The 18933-nt window shown below is 42.2% G+C and overlaps 1 protein-coding gene across 1 annotated transcript in view; it reads left to right on the top strand.

The window, feature by feature from the left end:
• Positions 1–797: 797 nt before the first annotated feature.
• Positions 798–18933, top strand: part of IQGAP3 (IQ motif containing GTPase activating protein 3) — a 40423-nt gene continuing 22287 nt past the window's right edge. The window contains exons 1-18 of the mRNA XM_056546161.1: positions 798–886; positions 1161–1317; positions 1512–1589; positions 3551–3627; positions 5361–5428; positions 6320–6433; positions 6776–6954; positions 8456–8543; positions 8613–8776; positions 8981–9068; positions 10247–10410; positions 10547–10707; positions 12062–12183; positions 13297–13460; positions 14203–14293; positions 17192–17359; positions 17467–17609; positions 17733–17903. Coding sequence (XP_056402136.1) covers positions 822–886; positions 1161–1317; positions 1512–1589; positions 3551–3627; positions 5361–5428; positions 6320–6433; positions 6776–6954; positions 8456–8543; positions 8613–8776; positions 8981–9068; positions 10247–10410; positions 10547–10707; positions 12062–12183; positions 13297–13460; positions 14203–14293; positions 17192–17359; positions 17467–17609; positions 17733–17903 — 2262 coding nt within the window. The 5' untranslated portion in view covers positions 798–821. The remainder of the gene's footprint in view (positions 887–1160; positions 1318–1511; positions 1590–3550; positions 3628–5360; positions 5429–6319; positions 6434–6775; positions 6955–8455; positions 8544–8612; positions 8777–8980; positions 9069–10246; positions 10411–10546; positions 10708–12061; positions 12184–13296; positions 13461–14202; positions 14294–17191; positions 17360–17466; positions 17610–17732; positions 17904–18933) is intronic.

Below are 18933 nucleotides of genomic sequence, written 5' to 3' on the forward strand. Positions count from 1 at the left end.
CAGGCTGCCTCCAGCTGTTACAAAACTACAACTCCCAGCATGCCCGGACAGCCAAAGGCTGTCCGGGCATGCTGGGAGTTGTAGTTTTGTAACAGCTGGAGGCAGCCTGGTTAGAAAACACTACTATAAAGCAATGTGGCCCTGTAGTGATGTGAGGTCATCTCTAGACCGGCCGGTCTTGGGGGGGAAGGGGGGGGGGGGGTGTAGTGACTTGTACCGACCAATAGTGTCCAAGGAAGGAACGGCCGGTGAACAATATGGGTGGTGCTGGCAATATAAAACCGCAGTCAAATATTTGTCCTGAAGGGAGCGGCGCCCAGAACGCGACATGTTAGTGCGCACGTCTCGGAGCTCTCTACTAAAACATCAGAAAAGTATGATTTTTATTTATTTTTATTTTTACCATCGCTCAACCCCCAAATTTTCCTTTTATTTTTTTTTTTTTTTTGGCCAACGCAAAACTACACGATTCTTAACACCAGTCCATCCCCCAAGCTATGACTTTCTCCAGCTATTACAAAACTACAACTCCCAGCATGCCTGGACAACCATATGCTGGGGTTGGTAGTTTTGCAGCAGCTTGAGGATGATTGCTTTACGCTTTTTTTTTCTGACCGTCCAGCGATCCCAAATATTTTATCCTGAATTATAGGAATGTTGTATAAAAAAATATTTATAAATATATATATATATATATATATATATATATATATATATATATATAACATTTTTTGTTATTATATTATATATCATTTTTTTATTATTATAATTGAATATTTTTATTTTTTTTTGTTTCAGATGAGCGTCTCACGGCGGATGAGATGGACGAGCAGCGGCAGCAGAATATCGCTTATCAGTACCTGTGTCACCTGGAGGAGGCGAAGCGGTAAGAACCATGTGACCATGGGTTACGTTGACACTACGAAATTTCCGCCGCATCCATCTAACGTCGGTGTGAATGGGTTTTCCGTTAACCCATTGACGCTGCAGAATTTCCAAAATTTAAGCAGCAATTCCCACCCGGACTGCAGTGCTGTCAGTGTTAACGGCGCATTTCCGTGCGGTCTTAGCGCCGATGGATTTAGGCGAATCCCCGTAGTGTAATCTTCCCCGTTTCTCGTAGTTATCATGGGCTCCTATTGGTTTCTCTCACCCTGCAGCTGGATGGAGTCCTGTCTCAATGAGGAGCTGCCGCCCCCTACAGAGCTGGAGGAGAGTCTGCGCAACGGCGTCATCCTCGCCAAGCTGGGGCACTTCTTTGCGCCGGAGATCGTGCCGGTGAAAAAAATCTATGATGCCGATCAGCTGCGTTATAAGGTAAAGAGGGGGAGAAAGGGTTAATACTGCGCATCATATGATGCAAATTTTGCATACCCTGTGCATTCGGCAATACTTCTCACAGCTGAGAGTTTGTTACAGTTGCATCCAGTCTAAAGCCCCCCTCCCCCCACACACACACACACGGATTAGAGATGCAGCTATTGATTAACCCTTGTCTTCCTGTGTTGCAGGCAGCGGGTCTTCATTTTCGGCACACGGATAACATCAACCACTGGCGTCGCGCCATGAGTCACATTGGTCTGCCGACGGTACGTCATTCATTACCGAAAGATGATTATTGTATTTTATAACAGTGTTTCTTAACCTGCAGCTCTCTAGCTATTGAAAAACTAAAACTCCCAGCATGCCCGGGCAGCGTTTCCTAACTAGAGTGCCTCCAGCTGTTGCAAGACCACAACTCCCAGCATGCCTGGTCAGCCAACGGCAGTGTTTTTCTAACAAGAGTGCCTCCAGCTGTTGCAAGACTGCAACTCCCAGCGTGCCCGGACAGCAAAGTGTAGTGTTTCCAAACTAGAGTGCCTCCAGCTGTTGCAAGACTACAACTCCCAGCATGCCCGGACAGCCAAGTGTAGTGTTTCCTAACTAGAGTGCCTACAGCTGTTGCAAAACTAAAACTCCCAGCATGCCCGGACAGCCAAGTGTAGTGTTTCCTAACTAGAGTTTCTCCAGCTGTTGCAAAACTAAAACTCCCAGCATGCCCGGACAGCCCCGTTGGCATAAACATATTACAACAGAGGAGAAAAAAAATCTATCTGAACATTTTGCAAAATATAATACAAATACTACACCTCCCCAAAAAAACATCTAAATTAAATAAATAAAAAATAAACAAAAAGAATGCTTCCCATAATATGATTAAATTAAAAAAATGACAACATAGAAAAAATATATAGTAATATTTTCCCAAAATCTGAATGAAACTACTACACACAGAAAAAAAATAGAACATAACTGTTTGTATATATTTAAGTACGGTATATGTATGTAATGATAAAATAAGAAAAAGAGAAGTAAAATAACATAATACTAATCATATAAAAAAATTAAATATGCAAAGTTAATATATAAAATTTGAAAAAATATACTAATAGTTAAAAAAAACTAAGAAAATGTACAATTGAAAATATAGAAAAATATAGATTTGAGAAAAAAAATATACAAAAACTAAAATAAAAAAAATAAAAGGTATAACGAACCTAAAACTTGATTGATAGTGTTAAAGGATTAAAGGGGTATTCCAGGAAAAAACTTTTTTATATATATCAACTGGCTCCAGAAAGTGAAACAGATTTGTAAATTACTTCTATTAAAAAAATCTTAATCCTTTCAGTACTTATGAAGTGCTCTCTGATGACACCTGTCTCGGGAAACGCCCAGTTTAGAAGAGGTTTGCTATGGGGATTTGCTTCTAAACTGGGCGTTTCCCGAGACACGTGTCATCAGAGAGTATTTAGACAGAAAAGAACAACCTTAACTTCAGAAGCTCATAAGTACTGAAAGGATTAAGATTTTTTCATAGAAGTAATTTACAAATCTGTTTAACTTTCTGGAACCAGTTGAGATATATATATATATATAATATATTCTCTTTAATGTTCTTAAAGGAGAAAGAAAGAAAAAAAAATATTTTCTATTAAAAACAATGACCTAAAACAATAACACCAATTCTTTCTGGAGGGTCACGTGACTACATATAAGTTTAATAGGACATTCTGGGATTTGTAGTCCCCCTCCCCAGTATACGAAGCCAGGCCCGCGGGTACAGCACACTCACATCCGTTGGCTGTCCAGGCATGCTGGGAGTTGTAGTTTTGCAACAGCTGGAGAGCCACAGGATGGGAAACACTGTTTTATACCTATAACATGTGTCCATATATCCATAGACCTCAATAGAACAGCTCCCCCTGCTGACTGTTCACTACATATCACGGTCCCTGGACATAACAGTATATATAGGGCTTATAATAGATGACCCCCTTATTCTAAAGCAGTGGTCTCCAACCTGCGGACCTCCAGATGTTGCAAAACTACAACTCCCAGCATGCCCGGACAGCCAACGGCTGTCCGGGCATGCTGGGAGTTGTAGTTTCGCAACATCTGGAGGTCCGCAGGTTGGAGACCTCTGCTCTAAAGTATTTGCATAGGTCTGTAGTGCTGGGGCTTGTAGTCCCTCCGCTATAATAAAGCCTCCTCTACGCTTCGGTTGCAGCTTTTCCAGCCAGAGACGACGGACATCTATGACAAGAAGAACATGCCCCGCGTGGTGTATTGTATTCACGCCCTCAGGTGAGCCCGGCCGTGCACCTCTCTTGTTGTTACAAAACTACCACTCCCATCATGATGCAAGTTGTGGCAGGAAAATATTTGAAGCTGCGGATTTGATGCTGCGTTTATTCATTTAGTTTACATAGAAATCTGCAGCTTCAAATCCTGTAGATCAAATATGTACAGGGTAAAGTCACACGACGTGCATGCGCAACATATTTGATGCTGCGGATGCCCTACTGACCATCCCTAGGGTGTTCCTCCTGCTGCGCCCGCGTCTCCTGTTGTCTGCTCATAGCAGCAGTCCGCCGCTACGAGCAGACGCAGAGGGAGCTGCAAGTCGCGGACGCGCCTGCGCAGTGTACTCGCAGACATCATGGGCTCTCTTGGCCTAGCTCAGGGAGCAGGGGGAGCGACCTCGAAGTCTGTGAGTAAACTGCACATGCGCTGGCAACTCACAGATCCCTGTTACGAGCAGACAACCCAGATCGCACGGGCACAGTAGGCGGCACACTCTAAGGACAGTCATTAGCGCATGCGCAGCATCAATACATTATTTTTTTTAAGGATTTAGTATTTTTGCTAAATGTTATGTATTATTAATGTGCATATTTTTTGTTTAATTATGTTCAGGGTAAGAGTGTGTGTGTGTGTGTGTGTGTATATATACATACATATGTATATATATATATGTGTGTGTGTGTGTGTGTGTATATATGTATATATATGTATATAATATATGTGTGTGTGTGTGTGTATATATATGTATGTGTGTGTGTGTGTGTATATGTGTATATATATATATATATATATATATATATATATATATATATATATATTTATTTTACATTTTATTGTATTTTTTTCGTTTAGATTAGTCTGTAGATTCTCCCTGCGCATGCACTCGCAACCCACAGATCCCAGCTATGAGCAGACAGCCCAGGTAGTACGGGCACAGCAGAAAACACACTATAGGGACAGTCAGTAGCGCATCCGCAGCATCAAATACGCTGCGCATGCGCTACATGTGACTCTACCCTAAAAGTGTAATTTTCTCTTTCAGTAGTTTTCCCAATAACACTTCTCTATCTACAGGACATGGTAGAGATGAGCGAACTTACAGTAAATTCGATTTGTCACGAACTTCTCGGCTCGGCAGTTGATGACTTATCCTGCATAAATTAGTTCAGCTTTCAGGTGCTCCGATGGGCTGGAAAAGGTGGATACAGTCCTACGAGACTCTTTCCTAGGACTGTATCCACCTTTTCCAGCCCACCGGAGCACCGGAAAGCTGAAATCATTTACGCAGGATAAGTCATCAACTGCCGAGCTGAGAAGTTCGTGACGAATCGAATTTACTGTAAGTTCGCTCATCTCTAGGACATGGATAATCACTGGAAGCAGAACCACAATCTCAAGAACAGGGGTCCCGAGGCTCCTGTAACAATGGAATGGGACATGTGCACTGCGCTCGCTGTCTATAACTAAATCTAGTCCAGCACAATGTTTGGCCCTATAGACAATGAATGGTGCTGCGGTCTGCATGCATGACCTCTCCCCTATTCAGACAGACTGGGGACCCCTATTCTTGAGATTATGGGGGGGGTCCTAGTGGTCAAATCCAATTGTGTGGATAGTGGTGGGACAACAGTTTCTTTTGCCCTCCCATTATTTATTCCAGATGCTGCGTTTCACCATGAATGTATCTGTTATAAAATACTTGTAATCCAGCATTATTTCCTTTTTATATACAGTTTATATCTCTTTAAGCTGGGGCTGGCTCCACAGATTCAAGATTTATATGGAAAAGTGAATTTTACAGGTACATGGACACAGTATGATTATATATTATGATTAATTTTTAATAATTATAAGGATAAAAAATGAAGAAAACCTATAATAAATAAAATACTGAAAATATTATCATATTAATAATAATGAAATAGTTCGTTAATATTAATAATGGAGAACAATCCGTATTGTATATTTTCCTTTTCTATTAATAATAATAATAATATTATTATTATTATTATTATTATGTAGTAGTAGTGAAAAAAAGGGCAACAATAAAATAGAGAAATTTACCATTATTAATAATAATTAAATAATCAGTATTTTATATTTTTTCCTTCTATTTATTATTTTTATTATTAATAGAAGAAAAGGAAAAATATAAAATACTGATTATTTAATTATTATTATTAATTGTAAATTTCTATATTTTATTGTTGCCCTTTTTTTTTAACTACTAAATAAAATAATAATATTATTATAGTAAAAAAGTGCAACAATAAAATACCAAAATTTTCAATTAATAATCAGTATTTTATATTTTTCCTTCTATTTATTATTTTTATTATTAATAATAGAAGAAAAGGAAAAAATATAAAATACTGATTATTTATTATTAATAATTGTAAATTTCTGTATTGTTGCCTTTTTTTTACTACTGCATAATAATTTATTATTATTATTATGTAGTAGTAAAAAAAAGGCAACAATAAAATACAGAAATGTACAATTAATAAGTATTTTATATTTTTTCCTTTTCTTCTATTTATTGTTTTTAATAATAATAGAAGAAAAAAATATAAAATACTGATTATTTAATTATTATGATGATCATCATTATTATTTTATAACGTAGGGCCCAATAGTCTTGGTATTTAGTGGAGGTTTCTGTTTTTTCTATTCATCTCCTGTCGTCTTCCAGAGGAAGAGATCAACCACATGAAATGTGAGCTGGACAAGTACGGGCTCCAGATGCCGGCGTTCAGTAAAATCGGGGGCATCCTGGCCAATGAGCTGTCAGTAGACGAAGCTGCAGGTAAGAAACCACAGTAAGGGCCCCGTTCACACTGCAGGATTTCCACCCAGAGATATTCAGGAAATCTCTTCTGTCCTGAGTTTGTTTCAATGTATCAGTCTAAAACAGTGTTTTCCCCACAAGGGTGCCTCCAGCTGTTGCAAAACTACAACTCCCAGCATGCCCGGACAGCCGTTGGCTGTCCGGGCATGCTGGGAATTGTAGTTTTGCAATAGCCGGCAGCACCCTGGTTGGGAAACACTGGTCTAAAGTCCGGCCCGTTAAGCTCAAGGACTGTTTCCTGGACTGGATACATTTTAACAAACTCTCAAACGTACAACTAAAACGAACTGTCTATTCTAGTACATGCTTCCGTCATTGCCATCAATGAAGCTGTGGAGAGAGGAGTGGTGCCGGACACCATGCTCGCCCTACGTAACCCCAACGCCATGGTGGTGAACCTCCAGGAGAAGCTGGCAGCGGTGTACCAAGAGATCCTGCACCAGGCCAAGGCAACCAAGATGGCAAACGCCCGCAATAAGGCAAGATGTGCTGAGTGACACTTCACTGTGATGTCTAATATCACCCGGCAAATTCACCCTTATATCGTATATTACATCCTGTATTGTACTCCAGAGCTGCACTCACTATTCTGCTGGTGGGGTCACTGTGTACATACATTACATTACTTATCCTGTACTGACCCTGAGTTATATCCTGTATTATACTCCAGAGCTGTACTCACTATTCTGCTGGTGAGGTCACTGTGTACATACATTACATTACTTATCCTGTACTGACCCTGAGTTATATCCTGTATTATACTCCAGAGCTGTACTCACTATTCTGCTGGTGAGGTCACTGTGTACATACATTACATTACTTATCCTGTACTGATCCTGAGTTATATCCTGTATTATACTCCAGAGCTACACTCACTATTTTGCTGGTGAGGTCACTGTGTACATACATTACATTACTTATCCTGTACTGATCCTGAGTTATATCCTGTATTATACCCCAGAGCTGTACTCACTATTCTGCTGGTGAGGTCACTGTGTACATACATTACATTACTTATCCTGTACTGATCCTGAGTTATATCCTGTATTATACCCCAGAGCTGCACTCACTATTCTGCTGGTGAGGTCACTGTGTACATACATTACATTACTTATCCTGTACTGATCCTGAGTTATATCCTGTATTATACCCCAGAGTTGTACTCACTATTCTGCTGGTGAGGTCACTGTGTACATACATTACATTACTTATCCTGTACTGATCCTGAGTTATATCCTGTATTATACTCCAGAACTACACTCACTATTCTGCTGGTGAGGTCACTGTGTACATACATTACATTACTTATCCTGTACTGATCCTGAGTTATATCCTGTATTATACTCCAGAGCTGTACTCACTATTCTGCTGGTGAGGTCACTGTGTACATACATTACATTACTTATCCTGTACTGATCCTGAGTTATATCCTGTATTATACCCCAGAGCTGTACTCACTATTCTGCTGGTGAGATCACTGTGTACATACATTACTTATCCTGTACTGATCCTGAGTTATATCCTGTATTATACCCCAGAGCTGCACTCACTATTCTGCTGGTGAGGTCACTGTGTACATACATTACATTACTTATCCTGTACTGATCCTGAGTTATATCCTGTATTATACCCCAGAGCTGCACTCACTATTCTGCTGGTGAGGTCACTGTGTACATACATTACATTACTTATCCTGTACTGATCCTGAGTTATATCCTGTATTATACTCCAGAGCTGTACTCACTATTCTGCTGGTGAGGTCATTGTGCACATACATTACATTACTTATCCTGTACTGATCCTGAGTTATATCCTGTATAATACCCCAGAGCTGTACTCACTATTCTGCTGGGGGAGTCACTGTATACATACATTACATTACTTATCCTATACTGATCCTGAGTTATATCCTGTATTGTACTCACGGTTTCTGGACATTAACCCTTTGCTGTATGATGACTTCATCCGGTCTCTGTGCAGGTTCTGCAGAATCCCTCGGACAGTCAGGATATTTACGATCATTGTTTGACTCAGGCGGAAATACAAGGGAACATCAATAAAGTGAATGGTAAAATAACCTGTGTGATGTGTCTCATATATGTGGCTGCGCTCAGCTGACCCTCCCCCTCCTCCTCAGTCCACGCAGCGTTGGAGTACGTGGATGAGGCCCTGGAGAGGAAAGATGTGAACGCTCTCTACACCGTACTACAAGACCCAGCTCTCCTGCTGCGCAGACTGCAAAGGGAGAACGCCGACTGGTACCTGGAGCAGCTGACCAACGACCGGGAGCAGAAAGCCATTGTGAGTCCCGTCCATAAAGAATCGATAAGCGGGTCATGGCAGGTAACATGTAGACAAGTGTTTCCCAACCAGGGTGTCTCCAGCTGTTGCAATACTACAACTCCAAGCATGCTGGGAGTTGTAGTTTTGCAACAGCTGGAGGCACCCGGGTTGGGAAACACTAATGTGGACGTTGGCTTCATGCAGACTTGTGTTGTGTTTCAGGAGCTGGGATATGTGGATTTGCTGGAGAAAGAGGAAGTTCAAGCTGGAGTGGACGCAGCCAATCAGAACGCAGTCAGAGAGCATGCCAGTAAGTGTGGGGCCCTTTATAAAGGGGAACTCTAGTTATGAAAAGCGTATCCCTATCCGCGATGGTCGCGGTGTTGGGGGTGGGGGGGGGACGCGATGGTCCGGGTGGAGGGGGGGAGACGCGATGGTCGCGGTGTTGGGGAGACGCGATGGTCGCGGTTTTGGGGGGGGGGCGCGATGGTCGCGGTATTGGGGGGGGGGCGCGACGGTCGCGGTGTTGGGGGGGGGGGCGCGACGGTCGCGGTGTTGGGGGGGGGGGGCGCGACGGTCGCGGTGTTGGGGGGGGCGCGACGGTCGCGGTGTTGGGGGGGGACGCGACGGTCGCGGTGTTGGGGGGGGGGGACGCGACGGTCGCGGTGTTGGGGGGGGGGGACGCGACGGTCGCGGTGTTGGGGGGGACGCGACGGTCGCGGTGTTGGGGGGGGGGGGACGCGACGGTCGCGGTGTTGGGGGGGGGGGGACGCGACGGTCGCGGTGTTGGGGGGGGGCGCGACGGTCGCGGTGTTGGGGGGGGACGCGACGGTCGCGGTGTGAGGAGATATAAATTAGTATTTCCAGTCAATGACAGCAAGCGACAGCAAGCAGAAGTCTTGACAATGGGTGGGAAGACACGATGGTCGCGAGGTGGGGGGGGACGCGATGGTCTCAGGGTCGGGGGACACAATGGCCGCAGGCCAAGACATAAATTAGTATTTCACATCACTGACAGCAAGCAGAGGTCTTGACAATGATTTTAAAAATTGCAGTACTTCTCATTGTACAGTGATTAAAGGGTTGGCCCAAGATCTTGTCCCCCTTTATGCTCAGGTATCTGATCTCTGAGTGTCCGACTGCTGGGACCCCACGGAGAATACTATTCGGGGGGGGGGGGGGGTACCTTGTCCCCCAAATAAATGCTCCACCGCTGCTCTATTCACTTTCTATGGGACTACAGAAAATGACCAGATACAGAAGTCCCATAGCAAGTGGATCCCTTACTGTTCACATTCACTTGGGCAGCGTGGGACCCACATGGTGGGAGAACCAACCTCTAGTTATTGCAAAACTACAACTCCCAGCATGCCCGGACAGCCGTTGGCTGTCCGGGCATGCTGGGAGTTGTAATTTTGCAACAGCTGGAGGTCCACAGTTTGGAGACCACTGAATTAGACTTTTTTTTTTTTTCTCACCTTCTTATAGTGGAGCAGTCAGTCTACCGTATTAATACCGCCATCCGTAATGGAAACTCCGCGCTGACCGTCAAAGAGCTGGCCAACCCGGAGGCGCAGCTGCCAGACGTCTATCCCTCCGCAGCAGACCTGTACCAGCGGGAGCTGTCCGTCCTCCAGGCACAGAGTCCTCGGGTGAGTTCCGTCCCCCTGATAATCTGTTTCTGGGTGACAATATGGCTGCCGCTCTCTTAGTGACTTTGGGATCCAGGCATCTCGGATGTAACTATTATTATTACTATTTATTATTTTTTTTTTCCCTATATCTCAGGGCTCCCTGGTGCAGGAGGAGTTGTTTGTGGCCGTGGAGATGTTGTCCGCCGTTGCGGTAGTTAACCGCGCTGTAGAGGCCGGGGATCTGAACGCCTTCTGGGCCACCATGGTGAGCGCCGCTCTGGGCCTGTCTGATGTGGATGAGGAGAACATTCAGAGGTGAGGAGCTTCTCCTGGGTGACAGCATTGTACAGGGCTCCTCCAATGCCTATGGGGTACTCCGGTGTAAAAACTTTTTTTGGTGCCAGAAAGTTAAACAGATTTGTAAATAACTTCTGTTAAAAAATCTTAATCCTTCCAGTACTTATTAGCTGCTGAATACTACAGAGGAAATTATTTTCTTTTTGGAACACAGAGCTCTCTGCTGACATCACGAGCACAGTGCTCTCTGCTGACATCTGTCTTTTTTGAATTTCCTTTCTGTCTGACCACAGTGCTCTCTGCTGACACCTCTGTCCATTTTAGGAACTGTCCAGAGCAGCATATGTTTGCTATGGGGATTTTCTCCTACTCTGGACAGTTCCTAAAATGGACAGAGATGTCAGCAGAGAGCACTGTGTTCCAAAAAGAAAAGAATTTCCTCTGTAATATAATGTATAATGTAATAGCAGCTAATAAGTCCCTGAAGGATTAATATATTTTTTTTAATAGAAGTAATTTACAAATCTGATTTAAAAAAAAAATAAAAAAAAAAAAATCCACAGCAGTACCTCTTTAACCCCTTAAAGACCAGGACAGTTTTTGGATCTTCCCTCTTACCTCCTCGACTTTTAACAGCTATAACTCTATATTTTCCATTTACAGAGCCAGATGAGGCTTGTTTTTTTGCAGGAGCGATTGTACTTTTGTAATGACACCTTTCATTTTACTATAAAATATACTGCAACCCCCTCAAAAATAAAAAAAAAAATAAAAAAAACACAAGACAGGTAGAGAGATTTTTTTAAAATTATATTTACATTATTAGTTATAGTATTTAATTTTTATTATTAATTTAACTTTAGGATCAAATTGAAAACAATACATTTTGTGACCAGGGATCAGCAATAATGGTGTTTTTATATAAAAAAAAAATTTAATTTATTTATTTTTATATTTTGAGGGTCTATTCACACGTACAGTATTGTGCGCAGATTGGATGCGCAGGATTTCAAGTCATTCAGTTTACATAGAAATCTGAGGCAGAAAATTCTGCGCAGAATACTGTACGTGTGAATAGACTCTAATAGCACAAACATTTCCGCGTGCCGCTAGAACACATACGTTTATTTTTTTGTTTACATGTTTTTTTTATTTGCCAGAAGGGCTGTGATTTAGATTTTTATTAGGAGAGGTTTAATTTTATATTTTAAAATTTTTACTTTGTAGAGTCCCCCTAGGGAGCTTGTATAAGCAATCACTAGATTGTTTATACTGTTCAATGCTATGCAAAGCATCGATTGCTTAGATCAATGATCTGCTGGTACTGCCTGTCTGAAGCAGACTTTTTATTTTTTATTTTTTTTTCTTCTAGGTACTTCAACAAATTGTGTAAGCGGAAGCGGCGCTCTCAGGGTGGGTGTGGCTTTCTCAGCTGGAACGATCTGCAGTCATGCGTCAATAACGTCAACAACTCCACACAAGAGGAACAAGACAGTAGGTGGCTTTTGTGCACCTTACATGGTTTTACCCCTGGTCTCCTCCAGCATCTCAGAAGGAGGGGCAAGAGCGCTCAGGGCAGTGTTTTCAGAACAGTGTGCCTCCAGCTGTTGCTAAACTACAACTTCCAGCATGCCCGGACAGCCTTTGGCTGTCCGGGCATGCTGGGAGTTGTAGTTTTGCGACAGCTGGAAGCCCACTGTTTGGAAAACACTGACTCGGGGGACTGGTGAGTTGAGCAGTGAGAACCAGGACTCGTACAGGAGATCGAATGGAGGGTCCCAGAGGCAGGACCCCCTGAGATCGGACACTTATATCCCTTTCCTGTATATAGGGGATCTTTTTATTTATTTATTTTTTTTCTTTCCACCAGGTTAAAGGGGTACTCCACTGTAAAACATTTTCTTTTAAATCAACTGGTGACAGAAAGTTAAACAGATTTTTAATTTACTTCTATTGAAAAAATCTTAATCCTTTCAGTACTTATCAGCTGCTGTATACTACAAATGAAGTTCTTTTCTTTTTTTGAATTTCTTTCTTCTCTGCTGACACCTCTGTCCATTTTAGGAATTGTCCAGAGTAGGAGCAAATCCCCATAGCAAACCTCTCCTGCTCTGGACAGTTCCTAAAATGGACAGAGGTGTCAGCAGAGAGCACTGTGGTCAGACAGAAAAGAAATTCAAAAAGAAAAGAACTTCCTCTGTAGTATATAGCGGCTGATAAGTACTGAAAGGATTAAGATTTTTTACTAGAAGTAATTTACAAATCTGTTTAACTTTCCGACACCAGTTGATTTAAAAGAAAATGTTTTCCAGTGGAGTGCCCCTTTAACCCATTTTTAAAGGAGTTATTCAGGATTAGAAAAAAAAATGAATTTCTTCCAAAAAACAGCGCCACCCCTGTCCTCAGGTAGTGTGTGGTATTGCAGCTCAGTTCCATTAAAGTGAATGGAGACAAGTTGTTAGTACCACACACAACCTGAGAAGTCGGTTGGCGCTGTTTTTGGAAGAAATTATCTCTGGATTTATTATCTCAGATAAAATCTTTCACGTTCTATGTGATTTTATTCATTTTATTATTATTATTATTTTTTATTTAATTTTTTCTCAGAAATCCTGGCGGTCGGTCTCATCAATGAAGCCCTGGAACAGAAAGATCCCCAGAAGACATTCACCGCTCTGCTGCTGCCAGCGGCCGCCCTCACCGATCTCGCCCTCCCGGTTGCCAACCTTTACCACCAGATCCTCACCAGTGACCTGCAGCACAAAAAGAAGGTGATGCGACGGCCGCTTCTTCCTTTTTTCCGTGGTCACACAGTTATATGGTAAAGGGGTTGTCCAGGAATTAAAAACTAGAGCTAATTTCTTCCAAAAACAGCGCCACACTTGTCCTCAGGTTGTGTGTGGTATTACAACTTGTCTCCATTCATTTCAATAGAACTGAGCTGCAATGCCACACATAACCTGAGAACAGGGGAGGCAGTGTTTTTGATAGAAATTATCTCTGGTTTATACAGCTCTCAATGACTTCTGTGTTGGCTGTATAAATCCTTGTGTTGTTAGCGCCCCCTAGGGAACTTAAAAATTTAAGATAAGTAAGATCCATGCTCCCCATGAATTGGTTTATAACAGTGCTCTCCAAACTGTGGACCTCCGTATGTTGCAAAACCACAACTCCCAGCATGACCGGACAGCCGACGGCTGTCCGGGCATGCTGGGAGTTGTTGTTTTGCAGCATCTGGAGGTCCACGGTTTGAAGACCACTGGTAAATAGCAAAGGCAGAAAACGTGTCTTTATTATATAGAGATATAGATATATATAGATAAATATATATAGATAAAGAGAGATAGATAGATAGAGAGAGAGATAATTTTATATATATATAATATAAAAAATATATAATTAAAATATATATATATATATATATATATATATATATATATATATATTATTATATTATATTTTAATTCTATTTAAACAAACAAAAAAAAATTCATATTCATTCAATTGTCGCAGGTGACCCGGGATGACTCTGCCGTGCTGTGGTTGGAGGAGATACAGCAAGGGGTGTCTCAGGCAAACCAGGAAAACACGAGAGCCCGAAAAAGTGAGTTACCCTTCTCTAGTTCACCTGCTTCCCCAACATGTGGCTCACCAGGCCTGCTGGGAGTTGTAGTTTTGCAACAGTTGAGGAGCCACAGTTTGATAATGAATTTCCAAAAATCTTTCAGATATAAACACCGGCTATATGTAAGTTACGGAGATTTTACAAGTCTTAAGGTGGTACATACTTCCTTATCACAGTGTTTTCTAGCTAAATACCCTCTATTGATACTTCCATACAATACCCAGGTAGACTTATTGCTAATGTATGAATCAGACACAACAGTAGAAGAAAACACTTTACTTGCACCTTCTATATTATTTTGCACAGAACCCAAACAATCGTTCAATGTTTTCTTATGGGGATATTACGAACAAATTGATTTACCGGTAATATCCAATAGGGTTAAAGGGTACCTTTCAGTAAAAAAAAAAAAAAAAAAAAAAAAACTTTTGTTATATTATAGATTACTGTATGCAGAATAACTTTGCAGTTGCATGTTATTAAAAAATATGCTTCTTTCAATTTAATTTTCCACTTTGAAAAAAATGACCACTAGAGGTCTCCCTACCAGTCCTGGCCACAAACCCTTTTTATTCATTTATTTATTTTATATATATTTTTTTTTATATATAGATTTCAGACTCATGCTGGAGTCCTAAATTTCAGACTGCAGCCAGGACACAGACAAGCTCAGCACTGCTCCCTGCCTGTCGATCAGACAGGCAGGAGCCAGCACTGTGCTCATTCTCCTGACTCTGCCTTACTGCATGCCCTCATTCATTTTACTATTTGAGCTCTGATCTTTCTTCTCTCTGCACATGCAGTTGTAAGCAAAGAGAAGATTCAGAGCTGCCAGCTGAGCTTGTCTGTGTCCTGGCTGCAGTCGGAGATTTAGGACTCCAGCATGAGTCTGAAATCTATTATATAAAAAAAAAAAAAAAAAAAAAAAAAAAAAAAAAGCTTTCGGCCAGGAGTGGTAGGGAGACCTCTAGTGGTCATTTTTTTTCAAAGTGGAAAATTAAATAGAAAGAAGCATATTTTTTAATAACATGCAATTGTAAAGTTATTCTGCATACAGTAATCTATAATATATCAAAAGGTTTTTTCTGATGAGAGGTATCCTTCAAAAATAAGTCCTGGTGGGTGGAAAAGATAAACCTTTGGACAACAGGGAAAGGTGACGATTAAACAGTTTACTGAAAGATTGTACACAGGTATAGTAAGGCCCTCTTCACACTGCGAAATGTGTTTTTCCTATACTTTGTTTGATCGGTGCTTCTGTCCGTTCATTGTTTTTTATTTTCTTTATTTTTTTTATTTTTTTATTTATTTTTTTTATTAAAATATTATAGATACAAAGAGAGAGAGTGTGTGTGTGTGTGTATATATAGTAAATATTATACACACACATATATGTATATGTGTGTGTATAAAATATATTATATATAATTAGTATTATTATTAGTAGTATAATTATTATTATTATTATTATTATTAGTGAGTCACAAGGATTATTCTCTCTGGTATACCCCAGCACCAAAGGTTGCCATAAAAAGTGCAACTTGTCTTGCTATGGTTTTTGAAAGTGAAGGGTTAAAATGTCACAACACAGACTTAGCAGAAGTGCCAATAAAGATCCTTTGTGTTTCGATGCTGCTCTTTACCTCTCCACACAGTCCAGGGGTCACCTCTGATAATCTTGCGATGTGCAGGGAAGGAGGTTTAGCCTACCCCCAGAGCCCATGTTCTGAGAAAACGCTGCCTTAGAATAAACTGCTGCAGAACCTCTTTTTTTGAAAGTATAAGAGACACTGGGGTCTGCCCTGGATAGTACAGTGTAGACCTGTCAGATTTGGGTTATTAAAGGAGTACACAGAGACATAAAAAAAAAGCAAGACTACATTTTACCAAAACCAAATCCTTCTGAGAAAACGTCTTGTGGACAGATGAGACAAGATAGAGCTTTTTGGTAAAGCGCATTCTACTGTTTACCGAAAACGGAATGAGGCCAACAAAGAAAAGAACACAGTACCTACAGTGACATATGGTGGAGGTCAGTGAGGTTTTGGGTTGTTTTGCTGCCTCTGGCACTGGGTGCCTTGAATGTGTACAAGACATCATGAAATCTGAGGATTACCAATGGATTTTGGGTCGCACTGTACAGCCCAGTGTCAGAAAGCTGGGTTTGTGTCCGAGATCTTGGGTCTTCCAGCAGGACAATGACCCCAAACATACGTCATAAAGCCCCAGAAATGGAGTCAACAAAGCGCTGGAGAGTTCTGAAGTGTCAGCAATGAGTCCAGATCTAAATCCCAGTGATCACCTGTGGAGAGATCTTATAATTACTGTTGGGAAAAGGCGCCTTCCAATAAGAGACCTGGAGCAGTTTGTAAAGGAAGAGTGGTCCAACATCCCGGCTGAGAGGTGTAAGAAGCTTATTGATGGTTATAGGAAGAGTGGTCCAACATCCCGGCTGAGAGGTGTAAGGAGCTTATTGATAGTTATAGGAAGAGTGGTCCAACATCCCGGCTGAGAGGTGTAAGGAGCTTATTGATGGTTATAGGAAGACACTGATTTCACTTATTTTTTCCAAAGGGTGTGCAACTAAATATTAAGTTAAGGGTGACAATCATTTTGTCCAGCCCATTTTTGGAGTTTGGTGACATTATGTCCAATTTGCTGTTTTTCCTCTTTTTTTGGTTTAGTTCCAATACACACAAAGGGAATAAACATGTGTATAGCAAAACCTGTGTTACTGCAATCCTTTCCTGGGAGAAATACTTCATTTTCTAGAAAAATTTCAGGGGCGCCAACATTTACGGCCATGACTGTAGATGGAAGCCGTCACTCTAAGTATAAATTCCTTATTTCTCACTTTTCTTCACTTCTGTTTGTTAGTGGCGCTGGGCACGGCGGCCATAAACCAGGCCATAAAGGAAGGGAAGGCATCGCAGACCCTGCGGGTACTACGTAACCCAGATGCCCTGCTCTGCGGGGTGGTGTCGGGCTGCGCGGAAGGTTATCAGTCTGAACTGGGGGCGATCATGAACGCAAAACGAAAGCGGGGTAAGGAGTTCTTATAAACCATTTTCATTAAGGCTTTAATATGATGAATGGAGATGTAGATTTTGTAAACTCTGCTGCCCCCTTGTGTCTGTCTTTGCTAACTGCAGGCGATGCCAACAATTACTGGGTAAGGCACAAGATAAAGGAGAGGGGAGACTATTTCTTCCACCTGCGCTCGTTCGATGGGACGTGGGAACAACCGCCGGGGTTCAGTCCCAGCACCACACACCTTTCCCGGGAGGAAATGCAGGTATTGGGAGACCTTGTAGAAACCATTCTGTACCATGTGACCCACTAAGTAATCTGGAGCGATTTCTGTATAAGAGGGTTTCTCTGTATTGGAACATATGGATTGTCTTTGTCTGTTTTACAGGCCGTCATTAACAAAGTGACAGGCGGTTTCAAGCGCGAGAAGCAATGGGAGGCCAGCGCCGACATGTTGGTGAGACTGCAAGCCCGTATGAGAGGCTACCTGATCCGCAAGAACTTCTCCCAGCGGAGGCATCTCCTGCATGTGCAAGTGCCCGCCGCCACCTTAATCCAGGTACACACCGGCACCTGCAGGGCCACTAATGTCCTAGGCCAGTGTTTTCCTAACCAGGGTTCCACCAGCTTTTGCAAAACTACAACTCCCAGCATGCCCGGACAGCCAGCGGCTGTCCGGGCATGCTGGGAGTTGTAGTTTTGCTCCAATTTGGTGGCACACTCCTTTTGAAAACACTGTCCTACGGTGTAGGCTGTATTGATTTTAAAGTGTACCTCTCATCAAAATTTTTTTTGATATTTTATAGTTTATTACATATAAAACTATTTACTAATTGGGTTCAATTTAAAAAAAATTATTATTCTATGTTTTTTTTTTTGTGTTTAAACTTTTGACCACTAGGGGTCTCCCTACGAGTCCTATTTTTGGTGATTTCGTACTCACCGCCGGCCTGGCAGCCGAGTCCGAAATCTGATACGGAGCGCTGCTCCCGCCTGTCAAGCAGACAGGCGGGAGCGAGCGCCGTGCGCGCATCCCTTCCAGGCGCGCTCCTGACTCAGCTGGTCAACGGCGTCTCAGGCTCCTCCCGCTGACAAGGAGAGCCGGCGCTTGCTGGCCCCGAGTCAGTTGAGAGCAGCTCTTCTTCTCCCTGCTCTGCACACCTCCTGTATGCGCGCTCCCGAGAGAGAGCACAGCATACAGGAAGAAGGACGGAAGCGGCACGGCAAGGCTTCAGATGACGTCGCGCTTGCCGGGCCCCGCCCACTTCCTCCCTTCTCAGACGCTCCTCTCTGAGTTACCGAAGATGAACATAAAAAGGTAATTTTAAGTGTTTTTTTTTTATTTAAAAAAACACACTAGGATAGATAGTGATAGGGACAGATGGGGAGGGGGATTAGGGAAAGTTGAGTTGATAATTGGTGCTCTTTAATATTTTGGAATTCTTTCTCCTGTACTTCCTTATTGAGCAGCACCTGTATTCATTCCCTGTCTGCTCCTCTGCCTGTGGGACTGTTCAGCACAAGGAAGCATGCGGTAACCACACCTCATTACTCCTAAAGGTTCCCATAAATATATACATAATAAATAT

The sequence above is a fragment of the Hyla sarda genome, chromosome 11, assembly GCF_029499605.1.
Source record: "Hyla sarda isolate aHylSar1 chromosome 11, aHylSar1.hap1, whole genome shotgun sequence".
In the NCBI taxonomy this organism is placed as follows: Eukaryota; Metazoa; Chordata; class Amphibia; order Anura; family Hylidae; genus Hyla; species Hyla sarda.